The sequence below is a fragment of the Acanthaster planci genome, linkage group LG10 (genome assembly GCF_054643075.1).
Source record: "Acanthaster planci isolate LZ-2023a linkage group LG10, COTS_SCS, whole genome shotgun sequence".
Classification (NCBI taxonomy): domain Eukaryota; kingdom Metazoa; phylum Echinodermata; class Asteroidea; order Valvatida; family Acanthasteridae; genus Acanthaster; species Acanthaster planci.
Window position 1 is genome coordinate 11,612,086 of NC_141786.1, and position 18,459 is coordinate 11,630,544.

General features: G+C 40.2%; 1 protein-coding gene across 1 annotated transcript in view; it reads right to left on the reverse strand.

The window, feature by feature from the left end:
- The window catches only part of LOC110989837 (bombyxin-related peptide B-like), a 41,049-nt gene extending 22,933 nt beyond the window's left edge, over positions 1–18,116 (reverse strand). Inside the window, exon 1 of the mRNA XM_087142187.1 lies at positions 17,875–18,116. Coding sequence (XP_086998313.1) covers positions 17,875–17,964 — 90 coding nt within the window. The 5' untranslated portion in view covers positions 17,965–18,116. The remainder of the gene's footprint in view (positions 1–17,874) is intronic.
- Positions 18,117–18,459: the final 343 nt, after the last annotated feature.

Genomic DNA, 18,459 nt, shown 5'->3' on the forward strand with positions numbered 1-18,459 from the left:
CAGCCCACTGCTGGACCGCCAGCACAATAGGGAACAACTCCGAGCAGGCAACAGAAAGGGACTGACTTTTTACTTGCTCGGGCCACTTCCCTTGACACCAGTGCGCAACAAAGTAAGCCCCAAAACCAATTTCAGCAGAAGCATCAGTGTACATGTGCAATTGGTCACTATTATACCATACCGAGTCCGAAAACATTATCGTTCCGCTGAAATGTGACAAAAACAGCTGCCACGCCAGCAAATCTGCTGCAAACGACGGAAAAAGGCCCTACCAGGTCTTACTGCCTTACAAACAAAATTGAGACGACCTAGCAGGGACTGAAGATTACATAACGTGATTTTCTTCTGATCGAGCACACTCAAAATCGTATTTTGTAAAGCAACTTGCTTATCAATCGGGATTTGGATCTTCCGTGCAACCGTATCGATTGTTTAACCCAGGAACGTGAGGCTCGTAGCTAGACCTTCGGTTTTTTCTTCCGCGATGGGAACCCCAAATCGCTGACAAACTAATCTGAAATATTGGAGGGAACGTGCGCACTCGGCATGACTAGCCCCAACGAACAGGAAATCATCCAGATAATCCACAATGTTAGGAGATTCGGCCACCTTACGAGTACAGTACTCAAGGAAAGTACTGAACTGCTCGAACGTAACACAGGATATAGCACTGCCCATAAGCATGCATTTATCAACATAAAATTGGCCGTTATGGGAAAAACCAAGCAAATCGAAATCGCTTGGATGGACGGGAAGTAAACGAAAGGCCGATTTAATATCCGACTTAGCCATCAGGGCACTGCGTGGTAAACCTGCGATCATAGTTATCGCCTCATCAAAGCTGATATTATAGGGTCGTTCCATATCAGAACAACACACCTTTTGACCTTAGGTCTTCAGATTTTTATAAAAAGTGCTGTGATTGTAGACACCAATGAAAAATAAATACATGCCAATTTTTAGACGAATCCATCCTTCCATGTGGTCAGGGCAGATGTCCAAAATGGACAATTTTAACTTAAAAATCTGCATATGAGGTAAAAATGAAACATAACTGTCAAACTTTTCATCGAATATTCACAAATTTGGTGTCAGAATAATTGGAAATAAATGCTCTTTTCACTGATAATGTGAAAATTTGTTTTTTAATCAAGGGTCATGATGAACTTTGACATATACCTGCGACCTTTGACTCCATTAAAAAGTATCATTAATTGTTTTTAACAAAATGTTTCAGAAGTATGGTTCCTGCTTTAGTAGTGTCCACTTAAATCTGTCTGGGCACTTTAAAATAAAAAAAGTTATGGCCATTTTTCTATAGTTATGTCAATCAACAAAGTAGGAATTTTGTACAAGTTCCAACGGTACAAGTTCTGCTCCTAAAATGAAATAACTGAAAACCACTTTAAACTAAACAATGTTGCAATCAAAATTCCTTTTTTACTTTCATTCCTTTTAAAATTTCTTTGATGATTCTCACACAGTTAGTGCTAATTTCTAATGTGTGTCACTAGAAGGTGTGATCGTAGAAATGGATGTCTAGTGCCCTTGATAGTCACTGCTGATGAGAATGTATTTTATAGAAGTTCTTCACACTGTTCCACTTCTGTTGTGTCCACGTAATTGAAACGTATTCCTGGAATATTTACCTTTGCCCACATATAGAGCTGATGTGCATTTAAGATTTGATCTTTGTAGGGCCTCTGGCTTTTGAAGCCAAATGCTTTACACTTCCACCCAATCCACCACAAGGTCCTTTGCCATGAGACGTAGCAAAGAAATGCCACTCAGCATTAGATGAAAAATCATGTGATGCAGAGGATCCGTCGGAGAAGTAGCATACTTTGTGGACTGGTGCTTGCATTGTGTCTGCAAGGTAATTATGCGGCCTTTGCTGGAAACAGTAGACTGTGTTGGTATCATGAGTGAGGTGATTTGAAATTACAACAAAGTTGACATGGGAAAGCTGGCTGTCCTTTATGTAGATTACAAGTGGATGGAGTGTTGCTTGTTCATTTTTCTAGTGAAAGCCCTGTGGTGAATCTTGAACAACAAATGCCATAATCGTTTGAAAAGTCGCCGACAACAATAACCTCACTAGGTTGCAACTCTGACCTCAAACGACCTAGGAATTTTGCATGCTGATCTGCAATGAATTCGTGTCGCTTTTCTAAAAACCCATCACAGAATCATGGTTTCCAATGTTAACCCGTCTATTGATATCCAGTGCTTGTAGCATATTTCATCAATAGCCTCATTTTTTATTTCTTCAATGATATGCTGCTTCAGGTCATCAACCTCAGGACATGAGGCACAGTCTTCGACGATGCAGTCTGTAGAGCCGGGATTACAAGTAATTTCAGCAAGTAGGTTTTTGTAGGATATTCGAAAGTGGGGGATGTCAAGGGAGTGCATCATCAACTTTACATTTTGATGGACTGTACAGACACACACCGAATGGGTACCGTTGGAACTGATACAAAGTTCTTACTTTGTTTATTGACATAACTATAGAAAGATTGCCTTAACTTTTTTGATTTTAAAGTGCCCGGAAAAATTTAAGTGGATACTACTAAAACAGGAACCATACTTTCTAAAAAACTTTGTTAAAAAAATTAATGATACTTTTTTCAAAAATGGGGTCAAAGATCACAGTATGTGTCAAAGGTCATCAGGACTCTTGATTTATAAAACCAAATTTTCACATTAGCGAAAGGTGCATGTATTTCCGACTATTTTGAAATTTGTAAATATTCGATGAAAATTTTGAAAGTTATGTTTCATTTGTACTTAAAAGGCAGATTTTTTACTTATAACTGTCCATATTTTGGACATCTGGCCTGACCACATGGAAAGGTGGATTCCTTTATAAATTGGTATGTATTTATCTTTTATTGGTGTCTACAATCACAGCAATTTTTATAAAAATCTGAAGACCTAAGGTCAAAAGCTGTGTTGGTATGACATGAAATGACCCTATACCTACTTTTGTCATTTCATACATTTGTAATTTTATTCTCCTCCGTCCAATACATCATTGTTCAACGACTTGGTAGGCATTTGGCTAAGAATTGCCAACAAAATGCTCACTACTACTGAAAAGCTTAGTTCATTACGAACAAAATACGCTATTTCATCCCAGGGAGTTATCGTGAAATCTCATAAAATACGCTTTTGTACAAATGCCAAAATAAAAATGATTCAAACAAAATAAAATCTTGTAAACAATCGAGCTATTTATTCCAAAAGAACCTCTAGAAGAAAGAGCTCATTAAGAGCAATGACTGCACATATAGATTTAGGGCAAACAGCACATTGCAACCAACTTCACAAGCATTAAATTTGATGTTGTCATGAGATCATACCAAGTATCAACAAAGCATGAATATTCAATTTCCTATACCTCAGATTTCCCTTTGTTTAGAAAAAAAATTAATTTAAATTTTGTTAACGGCTTTTTTAGACAACGCCTCCCACACATCCTAAACCTGTATATAACACTGAAAAACTATAGCAGTATTTTATGCTTAACACTTGGGAGACCGTGTTTCGTTGAATAATCAACACACAAATACTAACAAAAATACTTCTCATAAAGTCTGCCTTTTAGCAGCATCCAAACTTATAAAAAAATCAATATCTGAATTCCAAAAAAGTTAGCAAGTTTTTTACTTTAATCTGACCTTATAATCAAGGCAACATTAATTTAGGAGAGAGTTCCGGTATAGAAGTTCAGATGACTCACTTAGCACAAACTATGTGGCCCTAGTCTGAATAACTGTTGTCAAAATACTTCATTTTCGTCATACTAAATCTGACTTTTTGGACATGATGTGGGTTTACGAGGGCTAATACACGTTGTGTGGTACAGGAGAAATCGGTTTACATCCAATTTTGAACTCTTTCCGTAATTTACAAAATAGTTGTAGAACGCATAACGTGACGATGACAACATCTGCTTGTCATCAGATTAATTTTGCATGGTTTCCGACAAGTAAGTGTCATCAATAATAACAAGAAAAATGGCAATTCAACATAGTCTTTAGGTGGACTTTCTTTTCGATATTTTTCTTGAGATTTATTGCCATTTAACATCTGGTTTTATTCTTTAAACCATATTTTCAAGCCTTTTGGGCAACTTTAACTGCAACAGTTACCTCACTAACACTGAACTCAAACAAGAAAAGGTTTATTATGTCGAAGATAATTTGCTTTCTTCATTATTTCAATATTCCGCACTTTTGATCAGAGACTGCTAGTTTTTTTAAGTGTAAACTTGTTTTTTTCTTTCAATCATACTTCAAGCTTAATGAGCGACTTAATTTGAACAATTGCCTCATTTAATACCGAACTGAAAATAAAGACAAGGATATCCCTTTAATTGAGAAAATTACTTTTCAAAATTAGGTGTGGATTTTTTTTATTTGTCAGTTTTACAAATGCAAGTATGCAACGCCTCTTTTTTAAAATTAGTTTTTGATTACACATGTTTATTGTCTAGCAACAACAGTTTGATTTACGGTTTGCCTGTCATTGTGGGGGGTCTACACATTCCATTTAAAGGCCTTTAATGCACCGGTCAGCTTCAAGAGCCCGGCATGCACTGCTGTCTTCTTCTTTCCTCCTTTAGTTCCTGCCTGCGGATTGATTCCCACAATGCATCTTTAAAGATGAAAAAAGGAGAAAGAACTTTTTAATAGAAATATTAGCTACAGCTCTTACATGTATTTACATCAAAGTGTGGCGAAGAAGACAATTTTGAGCAGGATAAGATAATGGGCTGGTCCCCCAGGATGAAAGCTATATGTTATGCATTTTTCAAACAAAATTGCACTTCTGGGGAAGAATTTCCTAATAAGCTGAAAAGTTTCTCTAAATCTGCAAATTTTGAGGTTTTCAGTCATGCTTATTTTGCAGAAAAATAAGCTTTGTCCTCGGGAGACCTTCCAGTGGGTTTTTGTAACGCAACATCACTTTACAATTTGTATTCATTTAGACCCTCTGAAGAAGTTCCTCACTCAATTTCAGATGTGTGTCGCACTAGTTGGGTGAATCCCTCATGTTGTGCAAAAAAGGTGAAGTTGGTGGGAATGGACCATTGCCTGAATGCTCAAGCTGGATGCTTTAGTCATTGTATGGCTAGAACTGGACGTTAATGTGCAAGCTGTGGGTTCAGCCAATGGACGTCCCACAGTCAAAATTAAAAGAATGTCACACTAGCGAGCTGGAAACTCTGACACAAATCTCTGACACAGATCCTCTTTGCTGAAAGCAGGTTTCTCAAGTTCCTGAAAATCAACAATTTGATCGGTATTTTGATTTAATGTTATACTACTGGATTGGGGTATAAAGAAATATGAGTGAAATTTGAGACCTAATGGAAAGAGTTCCATACAGGCATGCCACTTGACACCAAACTCCATGAGACTGGTCGCAGAAATCCAAGTGTACAACGTTTTCATTTTATCACTCCTTGAATTGCCTTTAATGACTTTTTCTCTAGGGAATATACATAATTTAAGAGGAAAATCTGCTCTTACTGCTCGTCTTTTCACCTCATAACCTGGATGTTAATGGAGTGACATAGACCTTATTTTACTGTGACACCACAAGAGTAACTGCATTGTTTTGTGATGTTGAATGGCCTTTTGGGATCTCCTGATCTTACAACTTGGGATGTTTTCCTGTGGAGTTACTTGAAAAAATAAGGCCTTCACCACTTCGCCGAATTATGCATGAAGTTGAAATTTTGGATACTTTTTTGTAAACACTCTGTATTTAAAGTTTTAATTGCTTACCTCCGTAGAAAGAACGAGGCATTTCCTGTCCTCACAAAAGTAGGCACACAAAACAGCAATCAAGCCAATCACTTGTGGGCATGCTACAGTCAATCCTTCCTTGATGTGATTCTTCAAGTGTGCCAAAAATTCTTGAATATCAGAACACTGCTGTTGACAAAACTGCATTATGCATTTTACACTAACACCTGCACTCTGATATCTGGCACTAATTCCATCATTGCCATGAGCTATGCCTGTTCCATGATGTCTTGATACATGTGACACCAACCCCTTGTAAGTAAAACATGTTTTTATACATCCTGGGACACAGCAGGGAAAGTGCACATTTCTCTCACGCCTGTGAATTTGATGATGTCTTGTGTATGCTTTAAGTTTTTACACTGCAGGCGTACATTACAAATGTGGCAAACGGGGTGGTTGGACATGTCGTTTTCCATCATCTTTTCTCAGAATGAAACTAGCCTTGGCCCAACACCTGATTGTCGGATTGTACACTTAAAAACACGGAATACACATAGAAACACAGATATATGATTTCAATCCGATTGCCTTCCTGCAGCTCTGGTTCAATCTTAACACAAATGACGTTAGGATAAGGTTCTAGTACGTTGTGTTAACAGTCATGATAGGCCTTAATAACGTTTAAGGTCATGTGGACATTTCATGTCATGACATGTCAACATGCAATTTCAAAAGTTCCATGATCTGATGATCAATCTTTGCAAAAACAAAAGGTCATGGGTCCTCCATATGCTCAGTTCGTCGGCTTTTTCCATACTGGCGAAAGTGAAGCACAACGCGTTTCGAGTAAATTGCGTTTAAAGCTAGGCCGTTTTTGTCTGATCAAAAGAGACTTCTATTTTTAAAGAGACACAAAAACAAAGACACATATGCAGTTGGTATATGTCAAAATTTGGCATCTTGTATTTGGTGGATTTTATGCAGTTTTGTTTTTTTCATTTCAGCTGTTTAAAATCATTCGCCAGTATGAAAAAAAAATAATCGTGACCGCGAGCATGATTCGCCGCTGCGTGAGGCTTATTCGTCAGTATGACAAAAGTCGTCAAGCGTAATTACACTGAAATTGCTTAATCACATAATGACGAATAGATACACGATGTACACAAAAATAAACAAAATTCGTTGGATGAGATTCACAAAATTCTTTTAGTTCCAACAATTATGATATATACTTATATATACAAACCAGGCTTATGAAAACATTTGGAAATATGACGACAAAGGAAAAGATGTATGCAGACTCTAAATCACTTTATATAGTGTCAGGTTTAATCGAGTTTCAATTCATTATTGCCTCAACATCAATTCATTACAATTAAATTATGAATAATTCACAAAATTCCAATGCACGTTTAATGTTTTGAAGGCCACTACTCACAAGTCAGCACAATTAGGAGAAAGCCTTAAATTACTTAAACATTTAGCAGTAATGACATGCAGCAAATTTTAAGTAGTTGTGGAAAATACATGCTGGAAAATTGAATAATTTCATTCGAAATGTAAAAAGAAGTGACAAAACATATCAATTTATATTTCTTTCAGAAAATTGGACATTCCACATGAAACAAAATACCTAAAAGAACTGTGGAGAAGACATTTAAGCTGAGTCAATCAACCTGGTAATTAACGAGTTGGGGAATTTTGCAACATTGGTGATTATTTACACTGGCAGTGAACATTGGTAGAAATTATTTAATGGTGTGGCAGATCCTGGTAAAATCGCTGATGTTCTGAATGCCTTATTACCGGGCACTGACCTGAGCACAGACTCATCAGATCATTGTATTTTGCACTTGATATCCTTGGAGGACCTGTGGCATATGCTCCACGGGGTAATTGTGTTGCTAGCACCCCTAGGCTTCGTCTTTGGTTTGAAAGACTCAAGGTGCCAAACTCTTTTTCAAGGTGGGACATTTTAAGCAAAAGTGTATGCGACTTATTGTGCTGCACTCTAATTTGTTTGAGTTTCAGCCAGCTCACAGGCTCACCTTCTTCTGTCTGACGAATTCTTAGTATCTTCAGTTTTTCTGCATGCTCTTTCCAGTGTAGAATATCCTGAGGATTGACTTGAACAATCTTATAAGGAAACGGTGCTTTTCTTGCTAGACTCATAACGGTGGCTAACTGGGATGGCAAGAAGACATTACCTGCTCGTTTCAAAGCTCTTTCTATTGCACTATGGGCTGAATCACCCTCACTTTGCCCATGCGATGTTTCAAAATAATGCAGGGTAATCTGCTTGACATGTTTTGCATTATTCACAAAAGTTAGCAGCATTGAAGCAACCGACGTGTTCTTATTTTGTCCTGCACACCCATCTGAGAAGATAGCTATTTCTTCCATACCATCTTTGTCAGCTTTCACAATAGATATTTCATTTCAGACGATATTTCATTGGAACCTCTGGATGCAACCCCCTCGTGCCAAAGATAACACGTGCACTCTCTGCTGTCAAGAACATAAACGGTAAAATTATAACACGATAAACGTCTCTTATAAAACAGCTCAGAATTATTACATGACTTGTTACATGTCAAATGTAGCAACTCTCAGCTTTTTGTTTGTCAAAGACTTCGCCTTAAGTTCCGACTTAAGTTCTCTTACCTTGGTCTTTTCTTGAGAATGAGCTTCATATTTTTCGTGAAGCTGTTCCTTTTCTTGGGTGTTTGCTTTATGATATGTATCACAGAGAGTGCTGGAATGTCTTTGTCTGACGTCATACTTGTGTACTGCAGACCAAGATGATTCCGGCGCTTTTTTGCAGTCTTGTGTTTTGACAGTTTCTTCACTGTTTTGTCTGGAACCGCCTCTTCTGGTTGACTACCTTCAACAACATAATCTTCTGGTTGTGGGTGTGCAGTCTGAATGTTTGTACTGTGGGGCTCAGCTTCACATGCACTTGATTCAGGTATGGGTACAGGATGCTCCTCAGGTGTGGCTATTAGTTCAACAGTAATGGAGGTTTCTTTCTCATTCACCCAGCAAGCACTTGATTCAGGCACAGGTTCAGGATGCTCCCCAGGGGTGACAATCAGACAAACTTTGACAATCTTTGACAAACTTGTACAAAGTTCCTCATGTTCTGATACTTCAGGCACTTCTTCACTCACAGATGACTCTGTTGCCGTGTTCAAAAGCCGATTGAGTGGTATATCATCCAGGTTATGGATGACATAGTCCAGATGTTCGTCAAATGACTTTTCAACGGTAGCCTCCTGATTCAACTCAATTTCAGTCGGATTTGGGATGGACACTTGGCTTGGAAGAGCAAATTGGTTATGAAGATGACAGGGTGAGCTCTCTTCAAAATGCTTGAAGCACAACAAGCAAAGACAAGAAGCACATGCTGCCCACACCTCTTCATTGCAAGAAAATGTCTCACACTGATTTACATGTAGGCCTACTTGCTTTTGTGATGCTGGCTCTTGGACAGAGTGGACAAGTTTGGAAAGTGGAACATCATCTTCATCATCACTGTCACTTTTTACGTCTTGACTTTCAGCTCCGTAATCAACAACTGTTCCTATTCACCATCTTCTCTCCGCTGCCCACCACATGAGTATGCTGGTGCCTTTGCTTAGAGTGTGGGAGGTGTTAGACCTGATGTCTTTCACTTTCACAATATTTTTTGTCCCATCTTCCCACTTGACGAGAACATCTGTATCTGGTCCTGGCGTGGTAATTCTGAGGATGAGAACATTGAATAAGAGTATATCATAAGTTTTTTTCCTCATATCGAGGAAAGCCAAGTATCAGCTTTGAAACACAAACAATCTACAGTGGTTCTCCTCTAAAAAAATTACATGTATTAGATGAAACAACATGCCTTAAATGAGCCAGTAGCAAATCCTCAAGCCACTTTTGTAGACATGTTCAAGCAAACTCGAGTACAACCATGACAGGCAGCCGTATTGATTTAACAAATCCCCAAGTGTTTGTCAAGAAACATTAACCCACTCTCCAGAGGCTGCATGTAATTGTAGGGCCTAACGTTTATGTACATGTGAATACAGGTGATTGTTACAATACCCTACGTGCAATCCCATGGTATGCAACCTATAGTAATATAAATTTGCCTAATTAGGGGGCCTTATTCACCATTTGTTCGTCAAGATACATACAACCCACTTTCCAGAGCACGTACTTCCAGTAGTTTTAAGTTTTAATGTTCAAATAGGGGCTTGTTGCCACACATGTAATCTTTCCCATACACGACCGCCATATTTCGTGTTGAGTGTGTTTACGTTGGCTTATGCGTACTGCTACTATAGGCTAGGCCTACCTTCATGTTTAGGCCCTGGCTTCGAGGAAGCTGTCATGAAAGTCGTGCATAAATAAAGGCTCGAGCATTAAAACATGCAATTGGAATGATCTACAGACAAAGAATTAGTGACCCAACTCAGCTACCCAAAATTTTGAGATAAACCTCACTCTCAAACAAGTGATTCAATGAGAATTTTACCTTTTTTGATGCGGCATTTTCTTACGATGAATGGCCTTTGCAATATGCGCAAGGCTGGTACACTGCCCATGTCTATCGTGGAACAACACAGGCAAATGCGTGTGGTCACCACGCGTACGTCACTACGGTAAGATGTGTGGCCAGTGCAGAGAGTTTTTTTCGTAGTGACGAATATGGATTCGACGGTATAGCAAATACGGAAACGTTCTTCTTAAGCAGTTTCGTCCCTCTGAAGAATAAATATCTCAAGAAATACTCAAAGATACGCTTCAAGGCTCTGCACACTAACAGATTGAAGCCCCCAAAACACGAAAAGCACCATAATCAAAATTTCGACCAAATCCAGTTTCGCCGGTATTGGAAAAATGCGACGAGTTGACAAGTAACAATACCGCACCAAGTTATTAAATTCCAATAATTAAAAAATTGAATTAAAAGGCCAACCTTGTCACAGAAATTTTGAAAGTGAAGTACAACAAGAAAAAGGCCGGTTGTCAGCAGCTGGTGGCAATGAATGTGGGTCGTGCGCGTGTACAGCCGTCTCTTCCAGTAGTCTGGCAGGGACAGTGCAACCATTATCACTAACTTCCAAGTGTTTTTATTTTTTTCTTGTAGGCTGAAACCAGACTGAAGCGCGAAACTTCCCAGATCTTCCAACTAATGAAGGAACTTAAAATTAATATTACATAATATAAAATTGAAATAAACCCCCGAACACCTAAGACTTTTACAGTCTTTCTAAAACTATAGATTTTAATATAAAGAACCAAACCCGAAACAAGATAGAAAATAATATCTCCGACAGAGACAGTTACTGGAAAACAGAAAAACTTGTAAAAAGACGACGACGGAAAGTATCAGGATCGTCGTGTATATTTACATCATTTACATATTACATCGCCCTGATTCTAGTGATTTTACCGATTGAACTGTTAATATAAGAACTTAAGCTGTCAATATAAGAACAAATGTAGTTTTACAGGAACACGTCCTGTCATGCCTGTTATTTCACAACAGTCGACACAAACCAAACAGAAAAAGTAGTAAAAACGCGACAAGAAGTTGTAAAAACACAACACGGTTGTTAATTGAAACTAATGTCCTGTGATTTGACATCATTTTTTGTGCAGCTCACGTTTACGGCAAAAATACGGTTTGTTGGAAGTATAAATACTTAGCGATTCTGTAACTTCACCAAAGGAACTGCTAAAATACGGACTTACGGGAACAAATATTTTTTCACAGGGAAAAAATCCCTTTTTTAAAGATTTTTTTACAGTGTGGAAGGATGGATTCGTCTAAAAAATGGCATGTATTTATTTTTCATTGATATCTACAATCACAGCACTTTTTATAAAAATCTCAAGACCTAAGGTCAAAAGGTGTGTTGGTCTGACATGGAACGACCCTATAATATCAGTTTTGATGAGGCGATAACTATGATCACAGGTTTACCACGCAGTGCCCTGATGGCTAAGTCGGATATTAAATCAGCCTTTCGTTTACTTCCCGTCCATCCAAGCGATTTCGATTTGCTTGGTTTTTCCCATAAAGCCAATTTTATTTTGATAAATGCATGCCTATGGGCTGTGCTATATCTTGTGTTACGTTCGAGCAGTTCAGTACTTTCCTTGAGTACTGTACTCGTAAGGTGGCCGAATCTCCTAACATTGTGGATTATCTGGATGATTTCCTGTTCGTTGGGGCTAGTCATGCCGAGTGCGCACGTTCCCTCCAATATTTCAGATTAGTTTGTCAGCGATTTGGGGTTCCCATCGCGGAAGAAAAAAACCAAAGGTCCAGCTACGAACCTCACTTTCCTGGGTTTAGCGATCGATACGGTTGCACGGAAGATCCAAATCCCGATTGATAAGCAAGTTGCTTTACAAAATACGATTTTGAGTGTGCTCGATCAGAAGAAAATCACGCTACGCAATCTTCAGTCCCTGCTAGGTCGTCTCAGTTTTGTTTGTAAGGCGGTAAGACCCGGTAGGGCCTTTCTCCGTCGTTTGCATGATCTAGCTAGGGGTATCTCCAAACCTCACCACAAAATTCGCAGCAGACTTGCTGGCGTGGCAGCAGTTTTTGTCACATATCAGCGGAACGATAATGTTTCCGGATTCGATATGGTACAATAGTGACCAATTGCACATGTACCCTGATGCTTCTGCTGAAATTGGTTTTGGGGCTTGCTTTGTTGCGCACTGGTGTCAAGGGAAGTGGCCCTAGCATGTAAAAAGTCAGTCCCTTTCTGTTGCCTGCTTGGAGTTTTTCCCTATTGTGCTAGCGGTCTAGCAGTGGGCTGTCTAATTGCATAATAAACGTGTGATATTTTGGTGTGACAATCAGGCTGTAGTTAGTGTCATCAACAGACAAACGTCTAAATGTCACTTAATGATGCGTTTGGTGCTCTGCCTCATGGTGACATGTCCACATACAATATTCAGTTTCGATCTCAGCACGTTCCAGGCCTGGATAATGGCATTGCTGATGCTCTTTCACGTTTTCAGATGACCAGATTTCGTCATCTGGCACCCGCTGCAGACCGCGATATGACCCCCTTGCCCGACAACCGGTGGAGTGTCTTCAGTTAGAGGTCCAGAGTCTTTTGCATGACGCGGTGGCCCCCCACAAGAACTTGTCTTATCAGAGGGCTTGGCATCTTTTTCATGGTTTCGACACCGTGCACTCCCCCTCCCTGCTTCAGATAGTGCGATTTATTGCATTTTTGTCGGTATCTGGGTATGCCCCCACAACGATTACCTCTTACGTCTCGGGGGTTTCCTCAAATTTGCAGTAAATGAGTTATCCTGATTTAACTAAGCATTTTCTGGTCAAACGTTTACTGGAGGGATGTCGTAGGCGTAGAAGTCGTTGCGACCGACGGTGCCCTATCACTTATGATATTTTATGTCGCAATGTCCCAGAATTGCAGGCCGTTTGTTCGAGTAATTTCGAGGCTCGGCTTTTCCGAGTGGCTTTCTTACTTGCGTTTTTTGGGTTCCTTCGCATTGGGGAATTTACTGCCCAATCCCACCAATCTTCTAGGCCGTTGTGTCGGTTTGATGTTACCGTCAAAGACTCCCCTTTAAGGGTCGAACTTATCCTACGTCACTCGAAAACAGATCGATATGGCCATGGTTATGTAGTTTCCATCCCAGCAGCGCATAGCCGGCAAAACATTATGTGCCCCGTCCGGGCGACTTTATCCTATCTTGCCTGCTCCACATCCCCCCCTGGCCCGTTTTTGTCACATTTCGATGGGCTTCCTGTCACGCGTTACCAGTTTGTCGCGGTACTCCGTCGTGCCCTTGAGTTTATAGGGCTTTACGACGCCAGATTCACCTCTCATTCTTTTCGCATAGGGGCAGCTACGTCTGCAGGTGTGTCTGAGGATGATGTTAAAATTTTGGGGCGTTGGAAGTCTGGGGCTTACCGACGTTACATTCGGATTCCCCCAGCTATTTTCCATTGACCGCTACATGTTGTATTAGCTTACTTTACTTTGCTCGTGTTTTGTTCCGATTTTCTTTTCATTTTTCTTGCGAGAATTGGCCCCTGTCATGCCAAGTGTGTGGGTCATTGGGGACGGCTCTGTGTACTGGTGTGCTTGGGTGGCGGGGTCATCGCCCTGGGGAGAGCCTCTTAATCGGCTGGCCTATATCCACTGGATGGGACGGGGAAGACTCCAGATGTTCCAGTTCTCCGATTTCCTGTTGGAAGCGTGGTCGGCAGTTCCGATCTTACCTGACGTCATCATCCTGCAGTTTGGCGCCAACGACCTAGGGTTTGTCCACAAACATTTACTGAGTATTCTAGCACGGCAATGCATCAATTTGACCAGAGAAGCACTGCCGCATACTGTTATTTTTTTATTCCGAGTTACTGCCCCGCCAAACTTACCCTCACGCCCTAAAGCGGAGTTCCCTCGAGCGTACGCGACGTTCGCTGAACGCGTACGTTCATTCAAAATTTCGAAACGCTCATGGGCACCCCCAGATCCAGTGGTCGTCCGCGGCGTTAGATCATGCGGACGAATTTCATTTGACTGATGATAGTTGTTCGCTCATTCTCGACAATTTCTACCAAGCCCTGGCGCAATATTGTTTGCCTGTTGCATCTCCCCTTAATACCACCACCTCAGGTCTATTTGGCGGCGGTATTGTTGCCGACTTCATTCAGCAACAAGCCCGTTTGGCGTGAATTTCATTCAGGGACAAACAAATTGACCTCGGTTTAAATTCACTGTATTCTTATTTACGACACTTATGGGAATGTGCGAAAAGAAAGGCCTGATCCCTTCCTTTGTCGGGGGAGTCACCAGATTATTAAGGGCAAAATTAAGAAATGCCATTTCGTAATCACTAATTTCTGCCGTTTGACATAAATAGCTGTAAGTGGTTGTTGAAAATGCTCATTAGTTGCCCATTATTCCATCAACCCAGTGTAAGCCCAAGTCGGGCCGCACCTCATGGAAATTGCTGTCCGATCCCAGCGTTTGATGGCTGGCCCAAAGTTATTGTATGCTGGAGTAAATCCTTGCTAATTTGTTCATGAAAGTTGGGTATTTTTGCATTCTGTCAGTTGTAATTACCGTTTGAATTTGCATATCGAAGGCTTTGTACCGAGCAGGTACATTCCAAAATTAATTTACCGCTCCATGAGCTTCGGGCGGAAACAAATGCTGATATGATAATTGCTTTTCATACATTTTTGCATGTATTTGCTGATATGAGTTGCTGGTCCGCGTCACCAGGCTCGGGTGGGAACAATCTCTGTAATTTTTGCTGAATAGCTACCTTTTGCTTGAAACGCAAGCTAAGATATACTTGCAGTTCCGCGTCACCAGCTTCCGGTGGGAACTATTTCCATATATGGCTGAGTAGCTATACTTTGATTGTGCGCAATGTAATTTTTGCAGTTCCACGTCACCAGCTTCGAGCGGGAACAACCTGAACAGTGTCAAGTTCAATAAACGGCTGCTCAAGCCAATCGACACAAAAGTTAGAATGCGAGTGTCCGCCTGTCCCTCTATTTCCTGGTCAAAGCAATAATTTCTATTTAATTCCAAGCAAAACACTACAATTATTGCTGGGGTATTACTTGCCCTGCTTGTCAGGCTAAGATGCAGGCAGTAATCAGGCAATTTCGGAATGTTTTCTAATATTTGTCTGACTCGGCGTCATTGAACACTTTGAAGTGCCTGAGTTGCGACTCCTTCTGTGTCCTTCGTCTGTGGTCACAGGGGGCAGAGTCAAAGAAACATTTTTCAAGTCGTATCCTGCAGAAGTATTCGGTAAGCTCTTGGCTGAGTCCTACCTGGTTCACGGGGGGGGGCAGAAATTTAGACCCCTTGCAAGACCCTTGTGTTCAGCATCAGTTGTAGGCGAAGAAAAAAGGTTGACTACAGTGTTAGAGTTGGTGGGTGGTAAGGAATGGGACTTTTGATGCCTGAAAAGTCTATGCCTACGTTGTTGTTTGGCTAAAATGCCACCTATCTTCATATTCCTCCTGTCATTAAGAACAAAATCAAGATTAGTGAGGTCCCTTTCCATCTCGACGCACAGGTTTTCGATGCATAGCATCGGGACAATTAGATCTAAGTTCAGAATCAAGATGGGCTATATCCTGATGGAGGTTCTGAAGTGTGATTTGACACTGCTGAAAAAGCATATTAGTTATTATTTGATTATTGCTGTCTAAATGTAATGCTATTGATTAACCAATTGAGAGTGGAAGCACACCAAGTTCAGTCTGTGGATCTAAGACGAGAATTTTGGACGAATGGCCGTAACCCAAGCCGACCAAGGCAGATGCAGTAGACCTATCTTTTCTTATGGCTAAGTGAGAGGCTAGATCGAGGAGCATGGTTTCGTTTTATTTGCGGTTTTTGAAATCTGCATAGAACCCTGTAAAGGATTTTCTCCATGGGATATTTTTTTTCTGCGGCGATTGTGGTTTTGGATTTGTCACTTTCTAAAAAGTTTTGAGATTTTATAAAATGTTTTTGTTCTTAAAACATGTTATGTCCACATTACAAAAAAATGCCCATTAAACTTTTTGTGAGGAGATTAAAAACTTCAAACTGATTTCAAGGATTACAATCTTGACACACATACATTTCAACATATTAGGTGGCAAAAGAGTGACAAAATCGACATTTTCCCGAGCTAAACCAATACACGCGTTACCATCGCCTCGCTACCAGCAAAATGAATACCCCGACAAACCTGGTTTTGTTTTACCGACGAGGGTGCTATATTGCTAAAGTTTGATAGAGTTTACAAAGCTCTAAAGGCTGTAAGAATGAGATGTGATTGTACCTTAATTTAAACTAGAATGGGGACGAGGTCGCATGAAAGTGGGAACTAAAATAGGACAAGGTAGCAGCTTGTCCATATAAATGTGAAGTTGTCACAAATGCCAAATGTAAAGGCCGACATAGCTGTGTGTCTGACTTTAGAAGGCACAGAATGCGTCGGGGGGCGTGTTATAGGCCTCATGCTGTGCATTATATAACTCAACAAGATAAAACTCCATATAACAAATGTCAACGATGAAAATATAGTCTAATTTTTATTAACCAAAGACGTTTCTGATATTAAGGTGTCCTCCACTGGCTCTGGAGGCAATTTAACGCTACGAAGGCCGGCGAAATACACATTTGTGGCGCAATTTATTAACTGAGCCTTTAATGAAAATATGTTTTCAGATTTAAATCTTTTCTCTTTCCAGACAAATTGGGCATTTTCTGACCATTTTGTGCCCTAAATAGGAGTACATATCAACTTCCCAGCCTCTGCCACAAGGTATCAAACTGTTGGGTAAATCTTTCAAAAGGTGAAGAACATTTTTACTAAACATGACCAAGATCTGAAAGCTGTGGCTTTGATAGATAGATTATCACGCTTGCGTGCTGCATGGCCTATGGCCCACTCTGGGTAGTTTGAGGATGTGCTGTTGGAATACCAAAGTTGCTAAGGATTACTGACATCTGCAGAAGAAGTGAAGAATGGATAGCCAACCATCTCAAGCATAGCCACCAACGCTTTCTTGGAAGAGAAGACATAAGCAATCGTCCGTTTCCTTTTATTCCAGATTTTATGTATTAAAACGTTCTCTTATACTCGCCAAGTCTTTAGCTTCTTTTGAGCTTCTTCTTCTACTTAAAATCAAAATTACCGAGTTAGTTTTACCAGTAACATGTTAACTAAGGGCGTGTGCCTTTATCAACCGAATGCAGCTGAAGTGCACAAAATATATATTTGTCTTAGGCTCCAATTTGCAACCCAGTAACACATTTTTAATTTGTCATGTAATGTTCAATGAAGTAAACGCTACAAATATGCAGTATAAGTTCAAGGAATACGATTATCCTGTATGTATGATACAACAAAAAGTAAAACAGTAGCTCGTTCTATAAGTATACGGTTTGGAAACTGAAATAAACAAGGCCAGTTTGTCAACCACGGATCGATTTTGAATAGTGTTACCAGTTAAAATCGACCCGTGATCGGTAAATTGTGTACACACGTTGATGTTAAACTGACAATCAGAAAAAAATTACCCGAAAACAACAAATTCGTTTACCGTATATTTTCTCTCCGTAGCTACACACTCTCTCCCGACAGTAAGCACATTGCACTTCGGAGAACGGACCGGAGAACGGTAACTCGCCATCTTGCTGAATGCAGCCCAGGTCTAGCCTGGAGGACTCTACATGTGTCGTATTTCGTTATACCCAACTATTCGCAAGCAGGTTGCTGTATCGTTGTCTTGTGGTACGCCGGTGACAACAAATCTCCCTTGTGCCCTGCTGTACGACACATACATGACAGCGAATTCGAAGCACAAACAGAAGTTAAATCGCGACGTTGATATCACTCCAGTTTATCGTCTCATTCCAACAGGCAACACAGGGGAGGTGGATTTTCCTGACTGAAAATGCGTCACAGAACAGAACTATCTTTCCTGCCCAGTCATGGCAAGTCTTAGAAATGTGTCTACAGTCACTACGTAAGTCCATCCCATTTCATTTCTCCTTACCACAACAACTCAGGCACACGATAATTTATTTATATTTTGTAATTTTCTTCAAATTAGTTTGAAAAGGGGCAGAGGGGGGTGGTAAGGTAATTACACGTACTAAGACTTACGGGTATAGATTTGTATGGG